The 27,037-nt window shown below is 54.7% G+C and overlaps 1 protein-coding gene across 7 annotated transcripts in view; it reads right to left on the bottom strand.

Annotated features, from left to right (window-relative positions):
* KIAA0513 (KIAA0513 ortholog) overlaps window positions 1–21,709 on the bottom strand; it is a 29,486-nt gene extending 7,777 nt beyond the window's left edge. For 2 of the 7 annotated variants that reach the window (XM_068150815.1, XM_068150822.1), the window contains exons 1-7: window positions 11,055–11,236; window positions 3,020–3,502; window positions 2,122–2,221; window positions 1,767–1,840; window positions 1,564–1,634; window positions 870–1,077; window positions 212–252 (exon numbers count right to left, since the gene is read on the bottom strand). In XM_068150815.1, coding sequence (XP_068006916.1) covers window positions 212–252; window positions 870–1,077; window positions 1,564–1,634; window positions 1,767–1,840; window positions 2,122–2,221; window positions 3,020–3,357 — 832 coding nt within the window. In that variant the 5' untranslated portion in view covers window positions 3,358–3,502; window positions 11,055–11,236. Of the gene's footprint in view, window positions 1–211; window positions 253–869; window positions 1,078–1,563; window positions 1,635–1,766; window positions 1,841–2,121; window positions 2,222–3,019; window positions 3,503–10,756; window positions 10,826–11,054; window positions 11,237–14,622; window positions 14,833–19,459; window positions 19,758–21,609 lie in introns of those variants that run through there. The other 5 variants (XM_068150818.1, XM_068150817.1, XM_068150820.1 and 2 more) reach the window with 5 other exon arrangements.
* Window positions 21,710–27,037: the final 5,328 nt, after the last annotated feature.

Here is a 27,037-nt window from a genome sequence, read left to right as displayed (position 1 = left end):
GTCAGGGGCTGCCCAAACCTCTGCTTCTTGTGCCACTGAGGACAAGATGCCACGAGATGTCCTTGCATGGCAAGAGCTCAGAAGTCTCCTTGGTCCTTCCTGCCCTTCTCCCCATCCCACAGCTCTAGCCATGCTGACCATCCTGCACCACTTCCAACCCTCTCTTCCTCCCCTTGATTGTGTTCAGTTCAGCAATGCTGGCTCCACTCACCAGTCTTCTTCTTCTCCTCCTTTGGTTTGTCCTCACCTTCGCTGTGGCACAGAAATCAGTGTCAGCTCCCAAAAAACCCATCCCCCTGACAACTCCTGTGGCAAAGCCCTGGCCCCCATGGCATGCAGAGCACCTTCATTGGAAAGCCCCCCTCCTCCCATGCTGTTGTCCTCAGGGCCAGGAATGTGATTAGAAAACTGTGCTGTCCATCCCATTTGGATCCAATGCAGAGATCACAGTATCACCAAGGTTGGAAGAGACCTCAAAGATCATCGAGTCCAACCTGTCACCACAGACCTCATCACTACACCGTGGCACCAAATGCCACATCCAATCCCCTCTTGAACAGCTCCAGGGATGGTGACTCCACTACCTCCCTGGGCAGCACATTCCAATGACGAAAAGATGATGCAGAAGACCACAAAGCAACAGCATGGTCTCCTGGAACCACATATCTCCATGCCCAAAGGACTCAGGACTCCCAGACCATGAGGTGCTCGATGACCAAAGTATGAAATAAAGGATCAGGCTAGGGACTGCCTTTCCACGACCATGCTAACCCCTGGCTCATGGTGGCCCTACGCCCAGGAGGTTTCTGGCTGGTCTTGTTACAGGTGCTTAAACTCCCACCCAGTCCACCCAACAGAGTGGTACCCACTCGTTCTTTTTGGTGGCAGGGCCCTTCAGTTTGGTCTCCAGGCCCCCAAAGAAGCCCTTGACATTCTCTGTCTTGGCCGACGTGTTCTTCAGCAGCCGCTCGGCGATGTCCTTCTTCTCTGCCAGCCAGCTGTTCGCTGACTTCAGGTAGGAGTCGATGCTGCCCATGGGCTTCTCCTTGGCCTCCAAGGGCAGTGAGTGGGCCTTGCCTGTGGGCAACATGACAGGAGTTTAGTTGGCCCCACGATTCTGGGTGTGGACAGCTCCTAGAGGATCTACTCCCAGCTAGCAGCTGCACCACAGAGACCATGAGACAGATGGGAAGGACCCAGACCCCATCCCAATTCCTGGAGGTCTTTATCCTGGATAGAAAATCCAGCAGCCCATGGAGGAATGAACACCACACATCAAGCAACAAGCCAAGGTGCTTCTGGGCTGGGGTGTCCACATCACATCCCCAGGGCTCAGGAACATCTGAGGATTGCCACAAGCAAACAGCCTGGCTAGAAGCAATGACAAACCAGCGCCAGCCTGAGCTAGCTTTGGCAGGTTTGCAGAACTTCTCAGCCATGGAGGCTCTTCTCCACTCAGTACTGGAGTCAGCCAGAGTAAGTCAAGCTTGAGAAACCCCCCATCACCCTTCCCACACACAGGGCACTTCACCACCAATCTCCAGGACAAGTAAACTCTCTTACCCACATAGTAGTAGGTGAAGCACATGGTCATGAGGTTCTTGGCAGGGCTGAAATCATCCATCTGGTGACACCTGCCATACAAGGAGGATTTGGTGAAGACATCTAACAGTAGCAACCTGAGCAGCCTTGTGGTTGCTGCCCCTTCTCAAGCCACGGCTCAGATCTCAGGAGCTTTTGTTGCTTGCAACCCAACCTCAACTTACTCAAACAGCACGAGGGCAAAGGACTGCATCAGGCGGTAGAAGGTCTGCTCCGAGACACATTTGGAGTTGCAACGCTGGAGGCACAAAGCTCAGGGTTTAGTAGAGCCCTGCAGGGCAGCAGCAAGGACAACCTCAGCCCACCCACACTGCAACAAGCCCGGATTTAACCATCTGAAGATGCTTTTGGTCACTTCTCTATCCCCCTGTGATGAAGTTTCTCCCTTCCTCTGGTCTCCTAGCTTCCAGAAACATTGCTTTGGGCTATTGTTAGGTTTCCCCATCCTGAGCCTCCTGCCCAGGCTGCTCCACAGCCCCGGTGCAGGATCTCTGCTCCTTCACCCACCTCTCTCCTTACCTGGGCACTCACGTATCTCGCGAACCACTCCCTGCCCTTCCCGTTCTCGCTGCTGCAGAGCTCACCAAACCTGGCCTTCTCCTCTTGGTCCAAATCCTCTCTGAAATGGGGGGAAAAGAAGAAGAAGGAAAAAAAGAAGCCACCACTATATCTGAGGATGTGGCCAGCATTCCCCATCCAGCCATGGCTCAGCTCCCCAGCATCATCCCTTTTGGTGGAAGCTTCCTAGTGCTGTGATGACAGGAGGAAGGCAGAAGGAGATGGGAAATGGAGCACCCATTTTGTCATCCCTTGGCTTATGCTGCTCTTTTGTTCCTCCTTGGCAGGAGGGAAACCAAAGGCAGAGGGAAAAGGGAAGACCCAAGGACAGCCCAAGCAGAAACTGAGCTCCAGAGACAGGCATTCTGCCCCAGAGCGAAAACAAGCCCTGGTGCTGCTCATCACGCTTGGTTTGCTCAATCCTGCTTGACATGCCAAGCCACAGCATTATGGAGACCACAGCAATGGGAGCTGGGGGAGCTGCAGGATATTGGGGCTTTGAGGCAGAGAGGAGCCACTGGCATTTGCAGCAGCATTGGCAGAGATGCTCGGTGCAGGAGAGGCATTGGAGACACCCAGCATGGTGAAATCCCTGGCCCACGAGGGGCACCTGGCATGGGAAAGAGGAGAAAGAAGAAGGGAGGGAAGCTGGAGGTGAAAGATGAGCCAGGGTGTGCCTTAAAGAGGGCTGTAAGTCAGCCCACATCCCCCCACTTAGCTCCACAACACGTCATGGCCAGGAGCTACAAGCTGCGGTAGCCAAGCCTGCAGAAGGACACAAACAGCTGCTCCGAGAGTGGGAAAGCAGCCAGGTCCCACCCTGCAGGACAGCCCCTGGCAGCAAGCTCAGCTCCCTCACCCCCCACTGAAGATCTTCTCCACATAATGCCTGATGAACTCGCGGCGCTCGGCCGTGCCCTCGTCCCGGGCGGACTCGGTGCTCTGGCTGGAGGAGAAGGACTCGTTGGAGGAGGAGCGGTGGTAGCCGCCCCAGTGCCTGGGAGAGCCTCCCATGTCGTTCTCACTGTCTGCCGACTCGGTGGCATCGCTCTCCTCCCCAGCCACGTCCCCCCTGTCCGCCAGCTGCCCGTTGTCCCTGGGGGCAGTGGGAGGAGAGGGCTCTGAGGGCAGGCAGGTAGATGTTTCGCCATCAAAGTCAATGAGGTTCCCTACAGGCACATCCAGAGGGGCCTCCATGGCTCTCCCGAGGGATGTGGCGGCGTTGGGGGGAATTTGCTCCTTGTCCTTTTGTCCTCACTGGGGTGTCAAGGCCATCACTGGCAGGATGGGTTGGCTAAAGCAGGCAGGTCCTTCTGTAGGGGTAAGGATTGCTACAGGACATCTGAAAGAGAAAGGGAGGACAAGAATGAAGAGAGAGCCCCAGGGAGCCACCTCCATGGGTGTGGGCAACAAGACTACAGGCCACCACCTATGATGTCTCCAGGATGGCTAGCAGCAGCAGGGAGGGACAGGATGGGGACACCCAGGCAGAGAGGGCTGGCTGTTCTCCATCAGCCACTTGACTAAGCAAACCCAGGCAGCCTTCATGTGCTTTCTGCACTGTTCAGGTGGGGCTTTCATCCTTTTGCCCAGAAAAGAGACAGTTTGAGCCCAAGCTCCATATGCTACATCTTGCAGCCTGATGGGTAAAACTGGGCCAGTGTGAGCCAGCAGCTGGCAAACACACTGGTGATTTTCCAAGGCAGCCCTGGAGAAGAATCCTCCTCTCCCTTTCTCTCCTCCCTGCTCAGGGGGCTGCCTGACCCCATTTGGAAATGGGATCTACTCCAAGATGGAGCATCCCAGTATTAAACATGCCCCAGCTTGAACTGGGAATGGAAAGGGGATGTAAACATAGCAGAAGCTGTAATGGGCTGTGGATGTAGGGCTCTGTGAATAGATTTGTTGTTTTTGGAATCCAACCAGTGCTGCTCTTCAGAGAGCCGTGAGGGACCACGATGCTCTGGTGCGTGGACATCCCAGGCAGTACTGCAGCAGCTGCTGTGCAGCAAAAGGGTCAAAGAAAGGGCTGCCCTGAAGCTGCCCCTTCATCAAAGCGTCACCTGTGTCCTCAGTGAGCATGTTTCTGCCCCAGGGAGGTGACAAGTGATGCCTTCTGAGAAGTGAACTCGGTAGGAGCTGCAGCAGCTGGGCATGGAGCCAGCACAAGGCAAGGGTCTGCACAGGAGTGGGTAGACCAGCCCAGGCAAAGCAGTGACAGCCCAGAGACAGCATGACAGGAGCACTGCCACAGCCCTGCTGTCTTCCAGGGAACTGAGCCCAGGACACAGGCAACTACATCAGAGCTAAAAAACCCAAACACCTCAGATTTCTTTCAGCTCAAAGATCAGCACACCCCAAAGGACCCAAGTCCTGTTCATCATCATTTAATGGTTGGAGCTGATGATCTTAAAGGTTTCCTCCAGCCAAAATGATTCTATGACAAAAATGAGTTCAAAATGAGACCAACTCTGAAGTGTTTCACCAAGCAAAGCACACAGGTGGGAAAGTAACCCACCAGCTGCAGGAGGGGCAGCTCTCCCCAGCACAGCGTCCTCCTCCCCACAGCCCCTTTGGGTCAGCATGGTGCTGGGACCCACAGGATAGAGACAAAAGAACATGCTGCACGTTCCCTGAGCACCAGACAGCTTATCAGGCTGGCTGGGAAAATCACTCATCACCCAGATCCCCAGGGCTGAGAGACAGCAGGAACAGAAAGGAAAGTCACTTTGGGTGGCAGAAACTCATGCACCCACATGCACCCAACACCCAGCGGTCACCTCCCCGCTCCACACCCTCCTGTCCCACCCTGCCTCACGCCGAAGCCCTGAACGCACCTAAAGCCAGGTCCTGGGAGGGCTGCAGGGACGCTGCTGCAGCCAGCCTGCGAGCAGCGGGTGGAGAGGAGCCGAGTGGCTGCGGCACAGGAGGGGCTGGCAGCGTGCCCGTGGGGACCCAGCCAGCTGCAGGCCAGCTCAGCCACCCACGGTGTTCTGACCCCCTCCAACCAGCTCCTCCAGCTGCAGGGATCACTCTGTGCCTCATCCATCCACCCCCAGATCTTCCCACTCCCAAGGCAGCTGTGGAGTTCCTTTTACAACCACGGGACCAGAATGGTTTCAGCTGGAAAGGACCTCTAAGGCTCACCAAGTCCAACTGTCCATCTGACACCACCCTGGCCACCAAACCGTGTCCCAAACTGCCACGTAGAGATGGTTTTTGAACAGCTCCAGGGATGGTGACTGCACCACATCCTTACGCAGCCTATTTCCATGCCTGACCACTCTTTCAGTAAAGAAATTGTTCCTATTAGCCAGCCTAACCCTCCCCTGGTGCACCATGAGGCCATTTCCTCTCATTCTATCACTTGTTCCTTGAAAGGAGAGACCAACCCCCACCTGGCTCCAACCTTCTTTAAGGGAGTTGTAGAGAGTCAGAAAGTCTCCCCTCAGCCTCCTTTTCTCCAGGCTAAACAACCCCAGTGCCCTCAGCTACTCCTCAGAGTAGCTGTTCTCCAGACCCTTCACCAGCTTTGCTGTCCTTCTCTGGACCCACACCAGCACCTCAGTGTCCTTCTTGGAGTGAGGGGCCTAAAACTGAACCTAGTATTTGAGGTGTGGCACCTATGGAGCAGGGACCTCCTCTGCTAGCCCCTCCAGAGCTTGTTTGGGCTCAGAGCTGCCAGAGTTACTTGGGAGACCAACTCTTTCCCTGTGATCTGGGCACTCCTTGGCGTAGGAGAGTCTCATGTCCCCTTTTCCCTCTACCAAGTGGACAACCTCACAAGCATCCACCCCAACCAGAGTGGCTCCCACTTTGCAAACTGGAGGCAGGGCACAACCCATCCCAGCACTGCTGATTAGCCTTCTCCCATGCTCAGCTTGCCCATGAGCTGCCACCTGTCCCATGCATGGCCAACCTTTGCAGAAGCTGTTCCAAGCAACACACTGCTTAGTAACAAGGCATGGCCAAGATCAGGGAGTTCCAGCTCTAGAAAAACAAATATCACTGAAGATCAGACAGCAGCTCTGCCTCTGGGCAGCTCTGTCCTGCCCCAGACACCCTGCACCAGCAGCACAGGGAAGAGACAACCACATCCAGGAGAGCATATTTCTCCAGACATCACCAGAAAACAGGACAGTGCTGGGGCTGTGGTGGCTTCTGGCTCTGCTCCAGGCCATGCATGTGCCCAGAAGGACCTGAGCTCTCTTCCAGATGTGCACAGCAGGCAGCTGGCATCCCTCCCCCAAAAGCCAGCACTGTGAGGGAGAGAGGACTCAGGGTACAAGCTGAGCAGTGCTCAAGGACTCACAATGGGTTCAAGCAGTTCTGAACCTCAGCAGAAACCTGGCCAGGGGCTGCAGGCAGCATTAATAAGTGCTTTCTGCTCACAGAGGGCCAGAAAGGGTTTAATCACTCATTGGCCAGCTCATGATAAAGTCCTGCCCTTGAATGAAAGCCACCAAAGGTATTTTTAGGTGCTGGCAGCTGCTGCGGGTGTCCAGGATTCCCAGGCATTTCCACAGCCTTCAAGGTTGTTTGGTTCTCAACACAGGGCTCAGGAGAGCTTCAAAACCAAAAGAAGCTTCAAGCTCATCCCCATACCCACCACACAACTCAGTTGTTGCTACAGCAAATCCAGGGAAGGGGTAGCCAGGATACAAACCAAGAGCCCCAGGTCCTGCTTGGCTCCATTCACACTTGGAAACCAGCCCAGCTGCACATCCCACCACCGCCCAGGCACAGCCTGGAGGATCCCACTCCTGGCTTGCAGCTGCTGGGTCAAGTCTGGGGGTGAAATAAAAAGCTCAACCAGACAAAGTGGCACACAGCTCATTATGGGGCTCCTAGCAAGCAAGCATCTTCCAGCAGATCTGTATTCCCCACAGGCAGAAGGCAAACAAGAAGTCCACATCTTCCCACCGGAGACAACAGCCTGGGAATATTATCAGTGAGGAAAGAGTTGGCATGGAAGTGCTACAGGTGCCCTAAGACTTTACTAAACAGAAATGCTGGGGCAGAGCTGAATAACACACCTAATGCTGCACACAGACATGCAAGCAGCCTTCATCCATGATCTGCCTTTGAATCCACCCCATCTGGCCCCTCACAATCAGGCACTGCCCAGTTTTGCTGCTTCCTCCACCTTCATCAAACCCTGAGAAATCTCAGAAGGAGGCAAAATCTACCAAACTCCCAGCACATGGGCACTGGGGGAATTGTGGGTGGTGGGACCCACTATGACCAGGGGTAACACTGCTGCTGGCACTGGGACACGAACAAAGCCAAGGTGGTTTGTGCAACTGTGAGCCCCTGCTGGCGGGTCATCAGTGTCCCGAGGAGATTGTCAAGGGGAGACAGGAGATACCACGTAGCTCTGCCCTGGGGCAGGCATGGGGCAGCCCAGAAGGGACACACAGGGTGTTTAAACCCAGTGCCCAGGAGAGGAAAGGGAGGAGTAATGAGCTGGGGATGATGGTGAACATTTCTTCTGCCCTGTTTCAGAGGAATGTTGCAGCTTTGACATCCTCCTCCCATCCGGGTTCCAGTACGTCCTTTCCAGAAAACAGGACCACCCAGCCTAGATCTGCAGTTGAATTCCTTCTTCTCCTGGCAAAGCCTGAAGAAATGACACAGGGAGGCCAAAAGTCACGCCCCCCAAAGCCTCACTGGCACCCATGGGACCAAGACTAGAGAACGGCAATGGTAAAGGACATGACATAGTCTGGCTTTGAGCATGGCCTTTGGGGACCCTTTGCACTCATGCAGAGTTTCCTTTCAGGGCTTTCTACAGGCATGCTGGATGCCTGAGGCTGGGGACGCTGCAGGACCTCAGCAATTACCCTCTGGGAATTATATAATCACAAATAGTTTGGGTTGGAAGGGACCTTTCAAGGTCATCTAGTCCAACCCCACTGCAGTCAGCAGGGACATCTGCTACTAGAGCAGGCTGCTCAGAACCCCAACCAACCTGACCTGGAGTGGTTCCAGGGATGGGGCATCTCCCAGCTCTTTGGGCACCCTGGGGCAGAAAGCAGGATCCAATCCCACTTTGCTGCTGTGGCTTCAGCTGAACCCAGCCGGTCTGTGGCCCAGCTCTCCTCACCCTCCAGCCATGGGTGAGCTCCTGCCCACCCCATCTCCAGAGCTGGATGAGAAACTCAGCTAATCCTCATTATCAGATCAGGCTGTGAGTGTCATCCTGCATAATGACAGCACTGGAGCCCACATCTGCATCCTGCACAGAGACAGTTCTCCAGCCCAGAGCCATCAGGGGTGATCAGGAACTGTACTTAAACCAAATAAATCTCTGGCTGCCTTCTCACAGCTACGTGAGCACACCCCTCCCATTCCCCTGCTCCCTGGGTGCTCAGATGGCACCCAGACACCTCTGAGAGCCCCTGGGGACATTCAGCCCACTTGCACCCCCCACGAGAGCTGCTGCTCTCGGGAAGGGGAGAAGAGGCAATTAAATATTCTTCTTGAATTTGGCTAAGCAGCCCAGAGGGGACAGTTCTGCTCCTTTGGCCATCACACACTGACACCGTTGAGCTCCTCTGAGATCTCCAACAGCTCATCCATATCATACTGAGGAGCCATCAAGGTTCCAGCCTCGAGCCAGCGAGATGCTCCCAAAGCACACGGGCAGCTTGCCCTGGCCATGGAAGTGCTTGGACTTGGACCTGCAGCTGAGGTGACTTAAACATATCCTACGTCTTCTTTTCCCAGCCTCATCAGGGCACATATCCTTCCTAACCATGGTGAGGGGGACAGTGCATTGCTACCTCCTCCTGCTGATGTCCTGCTGCCCAGGAAAGGATGTAGCCCTGAGGCAGAGGGAACACTGAGTCACTGCTGCCAGAGGGACAGGGCAAAGTGCCATCTCTCAGTGCTGGCACCTTTCCACACTGCAGCTTGCCACAGAGATCCACACTTGTCTCACCTACCCCAGCAAGAGCACATCCAGACCCCTGCAAGCCACCAGACCTTGCCCACTGTGGGGTCAAATGTAGGCACATCACTTGCACCATGGCCACTGCTCCAGGCACTGGCACTGCCCAGGAGGACCATGCAGCCAACCACCCCCACTGCATCCATGGGTTTGTGCCAGCAAAGCACCTCTGAGAGAAGCTCCCTGGCGGGCGCTGAGCCAAACCAGCAAGGCTCTGCAGAAGCACCATGGGCAAAGCTTTGTTTCTGCCAAGGAAAACTCCCTGTGCTGTAAGGGAACAGCCTGTTTCCTCCAGGGGAACTGGCCAGGCTTGTTCCGTGTCTCTCCCACAGTGAGCACAGCCTGGCAGAAAGGTCACAGCTTGGGGACACAGAGCTGCCGAGTGCTGGATCGCTCCAATCGCACTCAGTCTGGAGGTACCTCACCTAGGCCTGCTCCACAAGTGCCCCCACAGCATCTAAACACATGACCTCCAGAGGTCCCTTCCAAGCCCTACTGCTCTGTGGGACCTCCTTGCCTGAACAGATGCTGGGATGTGAGGAAGCTGGAGCTCCCCACACTGGGTTCGCTTGTCCCCACTGCACAGCTGCTGGAATGTGCTGGCAGCGAGGACTTGCTTCCCGTTTTTGTTACAGGGCTGAAGCTGTGTCCTCTCCGAGGCAGAGCCAACAGCAGATGCTGCCTGGGCACTTTGCAGCCAAGGAGAAGTTACAGCCTCTGCAATTCACTGAAATAATTCCCCAAATACCAGGGAGGCTGTGAGCTGAGACCTGCGCTTGGCTGCAGGGCAGAGACCGCACGCACTCGATGCACACCAAAACCAGCACCCACTGCCTGATGCAGGCTTTGGGCAGATGATTGGAACACCATCGGTCCTCTAAGTCTTCTCCCCAGCTTTGCATCTTCTCCTGGCCCCAGCCTCCCCTGCCCCAAAGGCAGCATTAATCCACATGGCTCACTTCAGAGGGTCGGCTCAGCTTTCATGCCGGAGCTGTTTCAAACCAACCTGAAGCCCAGCAAGCTCCCAGCTTGCACAGAGCCTTTTCTTCCTGCTGCCATCAGACACCAGATGGCAGCTCCCCATTTGCCTGGACTTCAGAAGAGAATTAAATGTCTCTTGAGTAGACCTGTGCTGCAAAAACACAGCTTTTGTGCCCAGCAGCCGCTTCTCCTTCAACAGTCGCCAGCAACCCAGCTTCCACCTCCCTCCCCGCCCCCAAATCTCCTGGGAACCCCCAAATGGGGCCGTTTATATTGCACTTCCCATTTTCACATGGCAAAAGACACTTAGGGATCTTAGGGGCTGGGCTGTATTATGGAAATGAGCTCCCTGAAAGGGTTTCCCCTGCCTCAAACACACTCAGCCTCCCCCCTTACTCCCACGGGAGATGCTACCTCCAGCCTTATGGTTAAATCATGAACAGCAGCATGGCCAAAGGCATTTGCTTATGGGACCTGTGGGGCAGCCAAGGATCCTCTATCATACCCAGGGACCCACAGAGTACCCAAGGACCCTCCATCCTACTGTGGGGGACTCACAGAGTACCCAGGGATCCTCCATCCTACCCTGGGATTCCCAGAGCACCCAGGGATCCTCCATCCTACCCAGGGATTCCCAGAGCACCCAGGGATCCTCCATCCTACCCTGGGAGGCAGAAGGCATCTGCCCGATGGGCTGAGTGCAGAGAGAACGGCGCTGCCTTGGTGTCTGGGCCATGAGGAAGGCAGTTATCACCTCCCAGCATGAGATGAGGATAGAGGACGGATTTCTCCGTCTCCCAGCATGAGATAAGGAAAAAGGACGGATTAAGCCTCAGAGGAGGGCGGGGGGGAGAGAGGATGGGGGCTGTGTTGCCACGCCGATGCCTGTCCTTGCGTGGGGTCACAGCAAAGCTGGCGTTCCCATCACTGCCTTCCCTCCCTCCACCCCTTCGGCCGTTACCTGCACCCGGGGCCCTCGGCACACCTCGGCTCGCCGGCGGCTTAGCGGCATCCGACGAGGCTGGCTCCGGCGCGGCCGGCACGCCGCGGAGCCGGCGATGGAGGGGACGTGGGGACGAGAGGATCCCTCCCTCCGGAGCTCAAAGGCATGGCGTTCCCCCCCGGCTGCCCACGCACGGCTGCGCGCAGAGCCCGGCTGGCTGCCGCGCCGGCTCCGAGGAAGGCGAAGGGGGGAAAAAAAAAAGAAAAGAAAGGGAGAAAAAAACCCAACCCAGGCTCATTGTGCGATTTCAACACGGCTTGCACGGCTGGCCGAGCAGGGACGGGACAAGCGGGCAAGCCCCGTGGGACCACTTGCTTTGTGGGGGGGATTCCCACGCTGAACTCATCACCCACCCCCCCTAAAAGCCTGGCCAAGCCCTTGCACGCACAGACACCTGAAATATTCAGCCAGATTCCGTGGGGTCCCCACAGCTTTCACAGAGCCACCTGGTTGGAAAAGACCTTCAGTCCAACCCTAGGAGTAGGGAGAATGGAACAAAAATAGAAGTGAGTAGATTCAGATTGGATGTTAGGAAGAAATTCTTCCCCGTGGGGGTGGTGAGACACTGGAACAGGTTGCCCAGGGAGGTGGTAGAAGCCTCATCCCTGGAGGTGTTTAAGGCCAGGCTGGATGTGGCTGTGAGCAGCCTGATCTAGTGTGAGGTGTCCCTGCCCATGGCAGGGGGGTTGGAACTAGATGACCCTTGAGGTCCCTTCCAACCCTAACAATTCTATGATTCTATAACCTAACATCTCCCTGTGCACAACTGTTAGACCATATCCCTAAACTCCTCATCCAAACATCTGTTAAGCACCTCCAGGGATGGTGATTCCACTGCTTCTCTGGGCAGCCTGTTCCAGTGCCTGATGACACATCAACTTCCATCACCTTTAGCTGGGTTTTAAGCTTCTCCATCACTCAAACAGCTGAGGACTGTGAGGCACCTGCTTTGCTCCTCCCCAAATGAGCCACTCAGGGGAAAATAAAAACCTCCAGGGGAGGTTTAGGTTGGTCATGAGGAACAATTTCATCCCCCAAATGGGTGTCAAGGCCTGGACCAGGCTGCCCAGGGCAGTGCTGGAGTCCCCACCCCTGGAGGGGTTTCAAAGCCATGCAGATGTGTTGCTGAGGGACATGGTTTAGCACTGACCTGGCAGTGCTGGGTTAATGGTTGGACTTGATGATGATCTTCAAGGTCTCTTCCAACCAAAACAATTCCATGATTCTGTGATGATTATCTGATCAGCATCTTCCCCCTCAGGGAGATGATGTATGGGGATGACCCATGAGCAACAAATTGTCTGAACCTGAGGAAACCCTTCTGGGACTGGTGCTGAGAGGACTGTGGCATTCCTGGCAGAGCCTGGTCAAACCCAGATGCTGCCTCACAAGGGCATCCTTGGAAGAGAGTCAAAGGATTTTCAGTCCCTTCAAGCCTTGCAGGAGGAGAGAGATGGGTGAGTCACTTCTGCCCTGGAGCATCCTCATCAAGAGGGCTCAGATGGCGCAAAGAGCTGCTGCCTGCCCCTCCACACACATCATCATCAGCCCATGGAGGCAACAACACATTTGTGACACAAACTTTGAGCTCAGCAGAAATCCAAGAGCATTACTAATTGACTGTCTGCTGAGGGTGATTATTGTAATTAAGTGAGACTTCAGCAATTGCAAGTGACATGTAAAAACACATTTCAGAGCCCCAGCTCTCATCTGAGGGGTTTGCTGCCTTTTCCTTGCCAGCTTTTGATGGTTGGATTTTCATATGGACACCTGATCTTCAAGGCACAGCTTACAGGTCTTGCTTTTTATCTCTTCTTTCTGCTGGTGACCCGGGCTTTACACCAAAGTAGGGGAGGGGAAATCCTGGTGATGTGCTGGCATGCATGGTCCTGACATCAAACCAAACCCAGGATGGCAGATGGGCAGTTTTGTGTCTGCTCCACCTGCTTTGGTAACTCACAGCCCTCCCCAGGAATGATTCACCTGGACAAGGAAAGGAGAGTCCCTGGGGTACCAGGAAAGCAGAGATTCATAGAAGGGCCTGGGTTGGAAGGGACATTTCAAGGTCATGAAGCCCAACCTTCCTGCAGTCAGCAGGGATATCTGCAACTAAAGCAAGTTGCTCAGAGCCCCAAACAACCTGGCTTGGAAGTGGTTCCAGGGATGGGGCATTTTCCACCTCTCTGGGCAACCTGGGCCAATGTCTCAGCATCCCCAGCTTAAAACATTTATTCCTTCTGTCCAGTGTGGATCTCTCTGTCACAGGAGGCCCTGTTAAAAGTTGTCCCCATCATGTTTATTAATATCTAAAGGACAAGTGTCAAGAGGATGGGGGCAGGCTCCTTTCGGTGATGCCCCGTGACAGGACAAGGGGCAACAGAGACAAACTGTTCCATCCCAACAGGAGGAGAAAATTCTTTGCTGTGGGGTGTCAGAGCCCTAGAGCAGGCTGCCCAGAGAGTTTCCTTCTCTGGAGATATTGCAAAGCCACCTGGACACTGTGATCCTGGGAAACCTGCTTTAGTAGAGGGGTCGGACTAGATGATCCCCAGAGGTCCCTTCCAATCCCCACCATGCTGGGAGATTTTGTGGCCCCACTCAAAAACCTCCTCCTGGGAGACCAACCCCTCTCTCCAGCCCCTTACACAGCCCAAACCCATCTCCTACTACCCTCCACACTTGCAGCCACATCCACCCTCCGGCACCTACCTCGGTGTGCTTGCAGGGAGCCCATGGGCACCCACAGGCCCAGCAGCACCAGGGTAGCAGCCACAGCTCTGCCCCCAGATTGACATGGAAATTCATCCCTCCATTCCCCTTTCTGCAGACAAAGGCTCTGGGGGTGGCTGTGTCTGTCACACACGATAAGTGGCCTATTTTCCTTCCATGGTGACAACACGGCACGACTCCAGCAGTAGGCGGGCATGGTGAGACAGCCAAGCTCACAGCTGCCAGGGCTGGTTCTCCAGCACCAGCAGGGAGGCAAAGAGGAGGAACTGGAGCTGAGCAGAGAGCACCATCCCCACCTACACCACAGCTACAAGAGGAAGAGACTCTTCTGTGGAAGTTACTAAATTATTGGGCAATTGGGTTTTTTTTTGCTTCACACCCTTGAGTAAAAAGCAAGCCAGGGCAGCAGGGCTGAGGCAAGGCACAGACAAAGGCACTGACAACTTCAGGATGGAGCCAGGGTTTCAAAACCAAAGGGATGTGAAGGAAAATCCTTCTTTAAGGAATGGGGACAGAACTAGAGCAGAGAGAAACAAGATAGAGACTCTGAAGAAAGCCCCAAAGGCCATGTCCTGCTTGCCACCCGCCCCCCCATGAGGAGGCTGAGGAGAACCCCGTGAAAGATGGGCTGCAGGCTGGCCAGCACCCTGCCCGTGAGCACACCCAGAGCACAGCAAAAACACATGGACAAGGGCAAGGAGAAACTTCAGCACCAGGGAGTCAGTTGCACAACGATTCATTTGCATTAAAATGACCCACCACAGGATGAAATCCACCAAGCCCCGCAGGTACTCACCCTCCACCATCTCCTGGCCTAAGGGATTTGGCTCAGGCTCACAAGACAAGGAAGACGTTGGGTTCCTGGTGTTTATCTAGCCATGTCCTCTTGCAGCTCAGACCACCCTCCCATTGTCCCTGCACACCAGGGGCACCTCACACCACTTCCCCTCTGCCCAGCCCAGGAGTGTCTGGCTGCTCACTGAGCCCTCAAACCCAACACCCCGGGGTGAACACGCAGTGCAAGAGCCTGTTGCAACACCAGGGGTGGTTGTGACATGGCTGCTCAAGCCCCTCCATAAGCTGCTCTTCCAGCCCAACCCTCTGCAAATCCTTCCTAATCCAATCTGGTTTATGGCATTAAGCTGGACCCTCCCGGACTCAACGCCCCTGTTTGCACAATGCTTGGGGAAATCCTCATGTTAGAATAAACCAAACCAGGTTGGAAGAGACCTTCAAGATCATCGTGTCCAACCCATCAACCAATCCAACCCACCCAAACAGCTAACCCATGGCACCAAGCACCCCATCAAGTCTCCTCCTGAACACCTCAATGACTCCACCACCTCCCCGGGCAGCCCATTCCAATGGGCAATCACTCTTTCTGTATAGAACTTCTTCCTAACATCCAACCTGAACCTCCCCTGGCGCAGTCTGAGACTGTGTCCTCTTGTTCTGGTGCTGGCTGCCTGGGAGAAGAGACCATCATCCACCTGTCTACAACCTCCCTTCAGGTAGTTGTAGAGAGTGATAAGGTCACCCCTGAGTCTCCTCTTCTCCAGGATGAGCAACCCCAGCTCCCTCAGTCTTTCCTCATAGCTCCTGGCTGTATCTCTGATGTAGAGGTCACCAGAGATTCCTCCTCTTCACTCATGGAAGCATCTAAGGACCTGAAACCCCAGCTTCACAGCCACCTTCCACATCAAGGGGGCATGACTGCATCGCCAGCCGGCACTGTCCTCCCCGCTGAGCAAAGCAAACCCAGCCAAGGGCTGCCTTGGCAAGCCCTCCCTGATGCTAACTTCTTCAGAGGGGAAGAATTCTGCTCATGTCTTCTCTAGGTGCTCTTGATTAATGAACCTCTGCCACAGCATTTGTGTTAGAGGAGCTGAGTGAAGAGGCAGGTGGCATCACATTAGGGCAAAGGTGTTAGAGTTCCACTCAATCTCCTCAGAGTCTGCAGAGTGCCAAAAAGTTCCCAGAATCCCAGCACGGTGAAGGGTTGGAAGGGAGAGCATCTAGTCCAACCCCCATGCTAAAGCAGGGTCACTCACAGCAGGTTGACCAGAATCACAAAGTCCAGGTGGGCTTGGAATCTCTCCAGAGAAGGAGACTCCACAACCTCTCTGATCAGCCTGCTTCAGGGCTCCAGCTCACTCACTGCAAAGAAGTTTTTCTTCATGGTCAGATGGAACCTCCTGGCTTCAATTTTGTGTCTGTTGCCCCTTGCCTTGTGGCTCAGCACCACTGAGAAGAGACTGGCCCCATCCTCTTGCCCCTCACCCTTTAGCTCTTGCTGAGCACTGAGCAGATTCTCTCTCAGGCTAAACAGCTCCTGCTCTCCTCCAGGCTAAACAGCCCCAGGTCTCTCAGCCTTTCCTCCTCACAGAGATGCTCCAGGCCCCTCAGCATCTTCATAGTCTCTACTGGACTCTCTCCAATAGTTCCTTTTCTCTGTTGAAGTGGAGAACCCATAACTGGACTCAGGACATCAGATGTGGCATGACTATGGCAGAGTAGAGGGGCAGGAGAACCTCCCTTGGCCTGCTGGCCACACTCTTCTTCATGCACCCTTGGAGACCACTGACCTTCTTGGCTACAAGAGCACATTGCTGATCACAGGGAGCTTGTCCACCAGCACTCCCAGAGCTCTGCAGAGCTGCTTTCCAGCAGGTCAGCCCTTCACCTGTACTGGTGCAGGGGGTTATTCCTCTGCAGGGGCAGGAGTCTACACTTGCCCTTGCTTAACTTCATGAGGTTTTCTCCCTGCCCAACTCTCCATCCTGTCCAGGTCTCACTGGAGACAAGTTAGGCCATGCAATGGAAAAGCAGTCAAACCTGGGGAGATGCAGATGGTCAGGCTGAGATGAGCTCAAACAAGAGGTGCCAGGCTCCCCTTCCTCTGCCCTCCCTGCAGGTACACATAAACCCACCAGAAACTTCATACAGGCATAAGTGGAACCCATAGGGACATTGCTTCCACACCATTCCTGGTGAGATGGCCCCAGGGCAGAGCTCCAGCTGCACCTGCAGTTCAAATCATTCTTCTAAGCACTGCTGCTCTTTGTCACAGAATGACAGAAAGGTTTCAGTTTTAACAGACCTTTAAGATGATGAAGTCCAAACATTCTCTAACTCTACCAAGTCTGCTGCTAAGCCATGTCCCTCAGATCCACATTCCTGCAGCTGTTAAGCCCCTCCAGGGATGGGGCTTCAGCCACCTGCCTGGGGAGCCTGGTCCAGTGTTTGGGAACCCTTTCAGTGAAAAAATGTCTTCTAAAACTCACCTGCTGCAACTTGAGGCCATTTCCTCTTGTCTTATCACTTGTTCCCTGGGAGAAGAGGCTGACCCCCACCTGGCTCTGATCTTCTTTCAGGGAGTTGTAGAGAGCAACCCCAGTTCCCTCAGCTGCTCCTCACAAGACCTGTTCTCCAGAGCCTTCACCAGTCCTCACCTTTCCTGGTAAACTACACCATGGGAGCACAGCAAACCACCCAGGGAATGCTGGAAGTGGTGGAGCTGGGAGGAACAATGGTGGTTTTGATCCCTCCCACCCATGCAAAGCACCCAGGATGGGTGAGGAGTAATCACAGAGCTGCCAGGAGTGCAAAGGTTACCTCGGCAAGCAGCAGCTCAGCTTTCTGCAGTCACAGTGTCACAGGGCTGGGGACTCCACCAGCATCATGAGGTGACTCCCAAAGTGGCAGAAGGGGCCTTGGTGTGGCAGGACACAGCTGTGTAAATTGCTGGGTTTGCCAGGGTAGGGCAGTGCAGATAGCACAGTACCTCAGCTCAATGCTGGGCAAAACCTTGTTGCGTTTCCAACAGCCTCCCCAGAACATGCCACTCTCAGCTACCTGCAGTGCCTACCCAGCACAGCTCCCATGTTTTATGTTCCCTCTCTCTTCTCCTGCTGGAAAGGGTGACAGGCCAGAGTTATCATCACCTCCAAGCATGCCATCTTACCCAAGCAGAGCGTGAGCCTTCATCACCACCCCACACACCAGAGAGAAAGTCCTCATGGCAGCCACACCGTCCCCCTTTAGCCATGAGCAGCTCAGAATGAGTGTGAGGGGATGCTGAGGGGATGCTGGAGGCCACAGCACCAAAGGAAAGGTCACCAGCAAGGCCATGCAGATGACTCAAGCACAACAACGTGGATGCTCAGGGCATGACAATGCTGGCAGAAGACCAAAGTGCTATTTTCCTGATTTTATTTCCAAATCCTGATGGAGCTGTGGCTTCCCAAGCAGGTCACCTCACCAGTCCTCTCCTGAGCACCTCATGTGGGTGTAACCTCCCTCTGGACCAACCTGTTCTCCTATTGTCCTTCTTGAGGGTCTGCTAATTCAACTTCAACATCACCAGCACCCTCTGCAATCCCCACCACGCAGCCTGGAGTGCTGGGCATCACCCTCCACCTTCCCCATCAGCAGCATGTGGGCAGGGACAGGGAGGATGAAAGACTCATTGCAATTCCAGACAGGAAATCTCTCTGTCCCCTGGGAACCCAGTCCCTAATTGTTTTGCTTTCAGAGCTTTCAAATTCATGAGCACAACCACCAAGAAGAGGAGAAAAGTGATTAAATTAACTCCAGGAGCCATGAAAGGCAGCTTAGCATCGTGGGCCTGCAGCCCTATCTGATAGGATGGGGTGAGGTGAGATGGAATGGGATGGGATGGGATGGGTGGAATCAATAGGACAGAGCAGGACAAGATGAGATGAGATAGGACAAGATGTGATGGGAAGGATGGACAGGATAGGATGGGATGAGATGAGATGAGATGGGACAGGCTGAGATGAGATAACCTGGGATGGGATGATATGGGACAGGATGGGATGGAAACAAGATGGGATTGAATGGCATGGGATGGGAACAAATGGGACAGGATGAGATGGAAATGGGAATAAGACAGGACTGAATGACACAGGATGGGATGAGATGGGACAAGATGAGATGGAATGGACTAGAATGGGATGACAGCCAGTTCCAGTCACCCTCAGGGGACTGTTTCTCAACACACACCAACCAAACCCATTTTACACATGCCCACCAAAGCTGTTTCCCCAGCAAAACTCCACCAGGCTCTCCTGAAGTGCTCTGTGCAATGTCACTTCCTGTCCTGTTATCCCAGCCAGCTGCTGCTCCCTGTTCCCTCACATGTGGGTAGCAGCCCAACGAGGAATTGGTAAGTACAGGAGCCTTTTGAGGCAGCAATTGCTCCTGCAGCCATCTGTCCCATGGGGAGTGAGGCAGTGGCATGGCAGAGTCAGAAACACAGGGAAAGCATCACAGCAGTGCCATGGATGAACCTCTGAGGGGAGCAGGGCAGATGCTGGATGTGGGATCTCCTGGGAGCTGCACTTGGATCATTTGCCATAGGGATCATCCTGTTCAAAAGCTATAAAACCACTCACCCAAACCACCCAGTATCCAAACCCCATCAAATTCACCAGCTTCTGCCATTCCACACCTCCTTCTTGCCATGCAGGGGTGCAAGCTAGCACCCAATATCTTCTCCCAGTAGCCTTTCCAGATGGGATCAGCCAGCTCACCCTCTGGGAGCCTGGAGAGGCTACTCTAACCCTGGAATGTTCCTTGAGGAACCCCACAGCACCAATTTGCTTTTTTACCTTCAACTCGTGGGCTGTGGCTCCCTGGGGCTGCTCCTTCCAGGGGGTGAGAAGCGTTGAGCAGAAGGTGATGCCCTGAGTGCCCCGGCGAGCTCGGTGTGAGGCCAGACACAGCTCAGTGTTACAGGGATGGCTTTGCAAGCCCTTACTGGTGCATGGTGATTAATTAAAGCTGTAACTGTCAAAATAAAAGAGCTGGTGATGCACCTGCTGCTTTTCCCTCTCCTCAGGTGCCACCCTGCTGCCAGCATGCCCGGAGAGCTGCAGTAGCAGCTCCTGAAGGCTCTGCGTGCGGAAACGTGGCCCCAAGCACCACGGGGGTAGGACTGGAAAGACCTGTTGCTGTTCACAGCCACCGGGCTGGGAGGAGAGGTGTGGCAGAGGCCAGCAAAGCTGTGGTGTCACCGCCTCCTGTGCTGTCACCAACGCCCTTGTGCCTGGTAAAGGGTCGGAGCGATGTTAGCGGCCAGTGACGGAGGTGGGTGGATGCATCCTGCAGCCCCAAGCAGCCCAAACCTGTCTGACCCCCTGTGAGGCTGTGCCCACGACAGGAATGCACCCATTTCATTCTACCCTTACTAGGTCTGCAGGTCCCTGACCCACAGCCAGGCCCCCCAAGGGCTCGAGGAGTAACCCCACATCCCAAATCCATCAGTGGGATGCCACAAGGTCCTGTGGTGCCCTGCTCCCCATCTCCCCCTGCTCTGGCTGCAACACAAAGTGCCTGCAAACCAATTCAGCCCGGGGTGGGGGGAATAAAGCAGCCAAAAAAAGGGCAGTTTTATTTCTCCCTGACATTTAATAACCTTTATTGTCCTCTGAGCAGCAGTTTCCTATCCCCAGAGCCAGCAGCACGGCTGATCTTCCTCCAGGCTGGAAGCACTTTAAAGCCCAGCAGCCGCCTCAGCTCCCCACCCTCCATCAGCAGCAAAAAAACCTCAACCAAGCTCAAAAAAAACCCAAACTCCGAAGGTTCAAAAGGCGCAAAACAGAAGGAAACGCCAGGGGAAGCAACAGCTCTGGCTGCTGGGGCCAGGCTGGCTCCTCCAGAGCTCGCTGCAAACCCAGCTACACCCCCGCCCTCTCCCGACATTTCCAGGGCTGCTCTGCTTATTTCTCATCACGGAGCTGCCACAAAAGGTGCTGGGGCTGCAGAAGAGCTTCCGACCCCTTGGATGTGGCAGTTCCCAGGCGAGGGGGAGAGCTGCTGCCAGCTCACAGGAGGCAAAAGGAGAAACTAATGGTGCTGCAACTCCCACTGCCTCCGTCATTAGGCAAAGAAAATGCGTTCGAGCATCCCCACTCCAATGCACAAGGCAATTTGTTTCAGGTTTAATGTCGTCCCTCTGCCCAGAGATGGGCTGGAGCTGGGAGAAGCTCGGGGTTTATCAGATGTGCTCCGGGGCAGGTACAAGGCAAAGGAGAGGATCTGCAGAGGGTGCCTGAAAGGGCTAAAAATCATCTGAACCCACGTGGTGGTGGTGGGGCTGCAAGAGGCCCTTGGCCACCAAACTGTCACAAGCGTTATTGCCCAGGGAAATAACAGAAGAAGAATAAAATCAGGTGATAAAATAGCTGATTAGCTCCGTGGTCTTTCACCAGAGGAAGGGGGGGAGAGTGTCAGGAAGTTTTGCTCCTGCCCAGCAAACTCTGCACCGCTAACACTCTCCACTGGCAGTGCTCCTGCCTCACCTCCCCCGAAAGCACAAGTCTGGGGGCAGGAGGGATGGGAGAATCCTACTTTTACCTGAGATTTAAGCCTCCCCTCAAACCCTGGTCTTTGCACAAGGAGGCTGGGATTTTCCCCCCCCAGGCATTTCCTCCTCGGGGCCTCTTGTTTGCTCAGGCAGCTGCGAACATTTCCTCCACCCAACACCGGCAAGCAGCTCTGGGGGAGCAGCTCGGCTGGGTGTCAACACCCACAACTCCCCCAAACCCACCGAGGCCACAAAGTAAGGCATCAAATCTGCTCTGCTCATCCCCCTGAAAGCTGCAGAGCCCCCACCCCCACCCCTCCGTGTCCCCCCCCTGCACCTCCTGCTTCTGGTTTTTAATCCAAAAAGCAAGGTGGGGGCCATCAGCCGTGCCACGCTGGAATTCAAGGCAGATCTCCAGGTGCTGCTAGAAGAGAGAAATGATAAAGTACAGACCTGGTGGTCCCACAGGAGCAGGATTGCTGGGTGGTGGGGTATTTTTTTTTTGGTGTGTGTCTCCAGGGCTGGAACAAGGAAGAGATAAAGCACGCTTGCTCCAGAGCACACAGGCAAACAGCAGCTTATCACCACGTTAGCAAGCCTCAAGGCTATTGCAGGGCTTCAGGAGAAGTATTATTCCTCTCTGCTCACAGGAAAGTTTCTATTTTTGGCCCCCTCGTCACAGGGAAGCTGCTGCCTTCACCCTCACCAGGCTGGGAATCCAGCCAACCCCACAGCCCCCAAGGATGCCTGCAAAGCCCATTTCCCCCTCCCACCCCTGCTAAACTCCCCAGCAAATGGCTAAGCTGTTGGTAAAACCATAGTGTCAGAGTATCATTCAGGGTTGGAAGGGACCACAAGGATCATCTAGTTCCAACCCCCCTGCCATGGGCAGGGACACCCCACACTAGATCAGGCTGGCCAGAGCCTCATCCAGCCTGCTCTTAAACACCTCCAGGGACGGGGCCTCAACCACCTCCCTGGACAACCCATTCCAGGGTTTCTGATTTTTTACTGAAGATGCAGATTCCTCCAGCTCAACTTGACTTGATGTGGGGTTTGTTTTGGTCTGGGGTGGCTGGTTGTATTGTTTTGTTGTTGTTTCCTGCCCCCTCCCCCTTGAAATGGTTTATTTCCTACAAAGGGAGTTTAATCAGGGGGGGGCTGAGATGCATCTGCCTGCAGATGTCAACAGCCATCAGCTGGTGGGATGCTGCAAGCCCAGGTTGGCTGCAGTAGGACTGCTGCTTGTGCCCTCAGTGTGCTGCTGGGAAGGCTCTCCTGAGAGAACTGGCACCAGTTTGGGGATGTTTTGATGCTGGGGAGGGCCCAGCCAGGGCTACCAGAAGGTTTGGGGCTGTCCTGGGCATGCCAGTGTATGGTGGTCCAATCTGAGGTGGGAGATACCCAAAGGGCATCTGCAAATGGGCAGAGACAGACTTTGCAACAACACTTTGCAGGGGTTCAGCATGGAAAATAGTGGATTCTCTGTCCTTGGGGGCACAGAACAAAGCTGCAGCTGATGTGACCTGGCCCTGGCAACAGCCCTGTGTGGTGGGTAAGAGCCTGCCAGGTCCTTCTGCCAACGCATCTGTGATGCTCTCCTGCCTCCACCACATTTTCCTTGGCCAGAGAGCCCAGATACATTCATTTTATCACTCTGCTGATTCCACTTTCCAGATCTCATCAGCTAGCTCGGGTTGCAGAGCTCCCACCACCTCACTGCAATGCCCAAATCCAAACCCTAAACGCACCAGAAGAAGAGAACATTATTGCTAATTGCGTTCTGTAGAGCCATGGCATCTGTAATTGAGGGTGAAATTACGTCCAGGGCACATCTCAGGACTGAAAATAGCAGGATAAATTAGCTCAGCTCTTTCCTGGTTGACTCAGCTAATCCTTCAGACGCTGACAGACAGATTTGATGCTATCGTCTCTCCTTGGGCTCAGTAAATACCAAGGCCAAGTCGCGGCAGCTGCGGAAGACAGACACCGAGCTGCTGCCTGGGATATATAATCTGCCCTTCTTCCTGGGCTGCACCACAGCTTGGCAGCAGAGCTGAACAGGGGTTGTTCACCCTCCTGGTTTGATTTATGAATATGGATTTTGTTGGTTAAGCCATTAGGAGCAGTGATGAAGCAATTCAGCCAACATCCTTGAACTGCAGCCTGCCTCATTTGAAGCCCACACTGCAGAACGTTCTCCCTGTCTTCCCCCCCCTTACCCACCCTTCCCCCCAGTGCTGTTCATGCAGGGAAGATTATATTAAGGCTTTGTCTGTTATGCTGTAATTCCACCTTGCCTCCCTGAGCCCTCTCCTGTGTGGAGCAACCCAGCCATGGGCAAGAAAATGGTTGCAAAAGGAGATTGTAGAGGACTTGCACTCATGCACAGCAGGGGAAGATGATACCCTACCCAAGAGGCTTCAGGAAGACCATTAAAATTTGCTAATCCACATCCAGGGACCCTGCTTTGTTGGCTTGTGGTGCTGCCCCAGCACTCCTTCCATCCCAGGGCTCTTGGAGGTGCTCCTGGCTGGGGTAAATTGGCTGGGGGTGACCCATGCTGCAAGATCAGTGACCTGGACACCATCCTATGGAACCTGCTCTAGGCAAACCTGCTCTGGCAGGACAGATTGGAATAGATGATCTCCAGAGGCCCCTTCCAGCACCTATCATTCTGTCAATCTGTGATCTCCTGGGAGCAGCACTTAGACCCTCCTGGGGGAGAGGGTTTTACCATCGTGGGCACCGCTCACCGAGCGGCCGAGCATCAGTCCCAGGCAAAGCCCAGACCAGTTAAAACCCTCTTCCGAGGTTGCATTCCCTGTTCCCAGGTCAGCATGTCCCAGCCCCATTCCATGGGGCTTTGTACCAGCACAGGGTAAGAAACAGGCTGTGCCTGGGAGGCCTGGCTGTGCAATTAGAGAAAACAAAGAGGGAGAGGGGAATTGTCCACCCGGTGCTGTGAGGGCGAGGGTGCAGCCTCTGCCGCCTGGCTCCCAGCTGGATTTTTTTCTATTCCCCCCCCCAATATCTGCTTGTTTTGCAAAGAAAAACGCTCACCCCTGGTGGTGACTGCTGCCAGCTGCCCTCCTGTCAGCACCGGGTGGTGAAAGGCCCATTTGGCACCTTCTCCTTAACAAAGCAGCAGGAGCCAAGATGTGGTGGTGGATGAAACAAACACGTTATCCATGCGGGAGTCTTCAGGAAGGATCCCAGGCAGGGCAGGTTTCTCCTTTACAGCAAAGGAAGATGCTGAGAGGGGAGAACAAATAACACCAAAGATCTCTCCCTTCCTGAGTGGCAGAAAATTGAATTTCCACCTTATTTGAGCAACTTGCAGAAGTCCTGAAGGGAGGGGAGCAGCAGCAGCCACAGCCGCCCAGCGCAGCGCTTGCAGCCGTCCCCTCCTCGTTTGTTTTTAATTAGCAGCAACACGCAGGGGCTGAGCCAGCCCTGCTGACAGCCTGGGAGATAACAGAGCTCCCTGCTCCAGCAGGCCTGATGGCATGGGTTTGAATGGATCACAGAAGGGTTGGGATTGGAAGGGACCTGTCAAAGTCATCTGCAACTAGAGGCTGTCCCCAGCTTTCTGATCAGTCCCTTTAGGTACTGAAAGGCCACAAGAAGGTCTCCCTGGAGCCTTCCGTCCTCCAGGCTGGACAACCCAAACTTTCTCAGCCTGTCCTCACAGCAGAGGGCTTCCAGCCCCTTGCATCATTGTTGTGGCTTCCTCTGGCCCTTCTCCAATCCAACAGATCCATTCCTCTCCTGAGGATTCCAGAGCTGGATCCAGCACTGCAAGTGAAGGACATCAGGCAGTTAGCTGCAAATCACCCCCATAATATGCTGTGAGCAAGGGTGGGATCAAAGCACTGCAGCAGGTAATGAGCCACTGTCCAAAGGACACTTGCTCTGTGTCTCTGGTATTACTGTGACAGGGATTGAAGGGCATGGGGTCAAATGAGGCTCCGTGGGAAGAGCAGTGACTCCACAAACCGGGGTGTGCTGCAAGACCTGTGACTAATTTGGGTTGCCAGAGGTGAGCAGAGGGATGAGGAAGTGACAAAAAGCCACAAGGAGAAGCAGCCAGAGAGAAAAACACTTTGAAGAGAGGCGAGACATGAAGGCTGAGGAGGGGAGAAAAGGGAACGGATTTGCCTGTCAGTTTAAAGCAGTTCATCCTCCCTGGCTCAGGGGTGGCACAAAATGTTCCCAGTGACTAAGGTGGGGTTAGGCTGTCCCCTGGGCATCAGAGTGGCAGACTGAGATAGCTGATGGGAATGAGTTTGTTGAGGTGAAGGGTGGGTGGTGTGACAGCATATCAGTGGGTGAACAGGGAAGAAGCTCCAGCTTCCACTTCTCCCAGTGTGACCTTGGAGCAGCCCATGAGCCCTGATGAGAGACCTAGCCCCAGCAGGAATGTTCTGCCCTCAGCCTGGATTCTACCTGCACCAGGGGGATTCTGAGGCCACCACCAGCCTGGACTGACAAACACTGAGATGGAGCAGACCGTGATGAAGCAGAATGTGGGATGGAACTGCACCAGGTCAGCTAATGAGCTGCTGATTGAATAATTCAGAGGGAGCTGGTGGCCACAGCATCCCATTGCTCTTCCCACCTCCTGCACAACAGTGTTTGGTTTCACCACGTTCTGTGTTCCAGAAGAGGTCAGAACTTCCTTACCTGGCTCACTTCCTTCTCAGTGTTTGGTAGGAGAAAGCACTGTCCCTGCATCTCTGTGGGACAGGCCTCCTCCAGGAGTGGCTGCTGGTAAGGCCCTTCACCAGGGCCTCCACGTCCCCAGCAGGCAGCGTGACACTGATGTGCACAAGGCTGCTCACCATCAGACCAGGATGGACTTGTTGAATGCCATCGTGTTGGACTCTGCCCATCTGGGGTCCCTTCCACCCCAGCCCCTGCAGGGTGACCACTTCCCAGAGACGTTCCCTGTGGGATGCTCAGGTGTCCCCACCCGCAGGGGAGTCCCACAGGCACCCAGTCCCAGGGCACTGGTCCCACCCATGACCAGGGAGGGGGGAGGAATCCCACGCGTGTCCGTGCCCAGTCTTCAGGCGCCCCCTGGCGGACGCGCCGTGCCACACTGCCGGACCCCACCCGGCAGCAGCTGCGGCGGCCCCTGGAGGAGCCTCGGCCTGCAGAGGGGGACCCCGAGTTGGATGTGAAAAGGGACACGGTGCCATTAAACCGCGGGTCCTAAAAGCACGGCCAGGCACGGAGGCAGCCAGGCAGGACCGGCACAAACGGCAATTGCTGCAGGGAGGCCTCAGGGGCAAGCCAAAGGGTGACAACTCCCAGGGGCTGCAGAAGGAGCTGGCCTTTACTTAGCCAGGTAAAGCTTGTCTCTAATTAACGTTTGGCACCGGGAAGAGAGGGAAGAAACACAGCCCTGCTGGGAAGTGGGGTGAGAAAAGCACAGACCAAATGGCTCATCCTGCTCCCAGCCTACACACTGGGGAAGGATGCAAAGAGAGGGCAGACCCAGGTTTGGACAGCTGAACATTCCCCCACTTTGGTGCCTCCAAAGGTTTGGAAACTGGGAAGCCCTTGGACCAAGATGGGTAAAGTTTTTCCTTCTCCCCCTGGCCCCAGACTAAACATGGAGACTCCAAACCTCTAATGCAGCCTCTGGGAATGAGGGGGTCTGGCCCCCTCCATCCTCTCTTGCCCTGGGAGGGAGGGTAGGTGACACTCCCCTCTCACAGGAGGGGCCAAAAGCAGCTCGGGGTGGCTGATAGCAGAACAGTGACAAATTACAACACTCCCAAGCAGCTCTGAAACAAAAACCTCTGCTCCAGCCTGTTCCTGAAGCAGCAGAGAGATTAGGACCACCAAGCCACAGCAGGAGATGCTGTTTCAC

This window comes from Melanerpes formicivorus, unplaced genomic scaffold (genome assembly GCF_026170545.1).
Source record: "Melanerpes formicivorus ecotype bairdi unplaced genomic scaffold, bMelFor1.0.p_v2 SCAF_20, whole genome shotgun sequence".
Lineage (NCBI taxonomy): Eukaryota > Metazoa > Chordata > Aves > Piciformes > Picidae > Melanerpes > Melanerpes formicivorus.
Note: the sequence above shows the minus strand (reverse complement) of the source record. Positions and strands in the feature narration are given on the sequence as shown.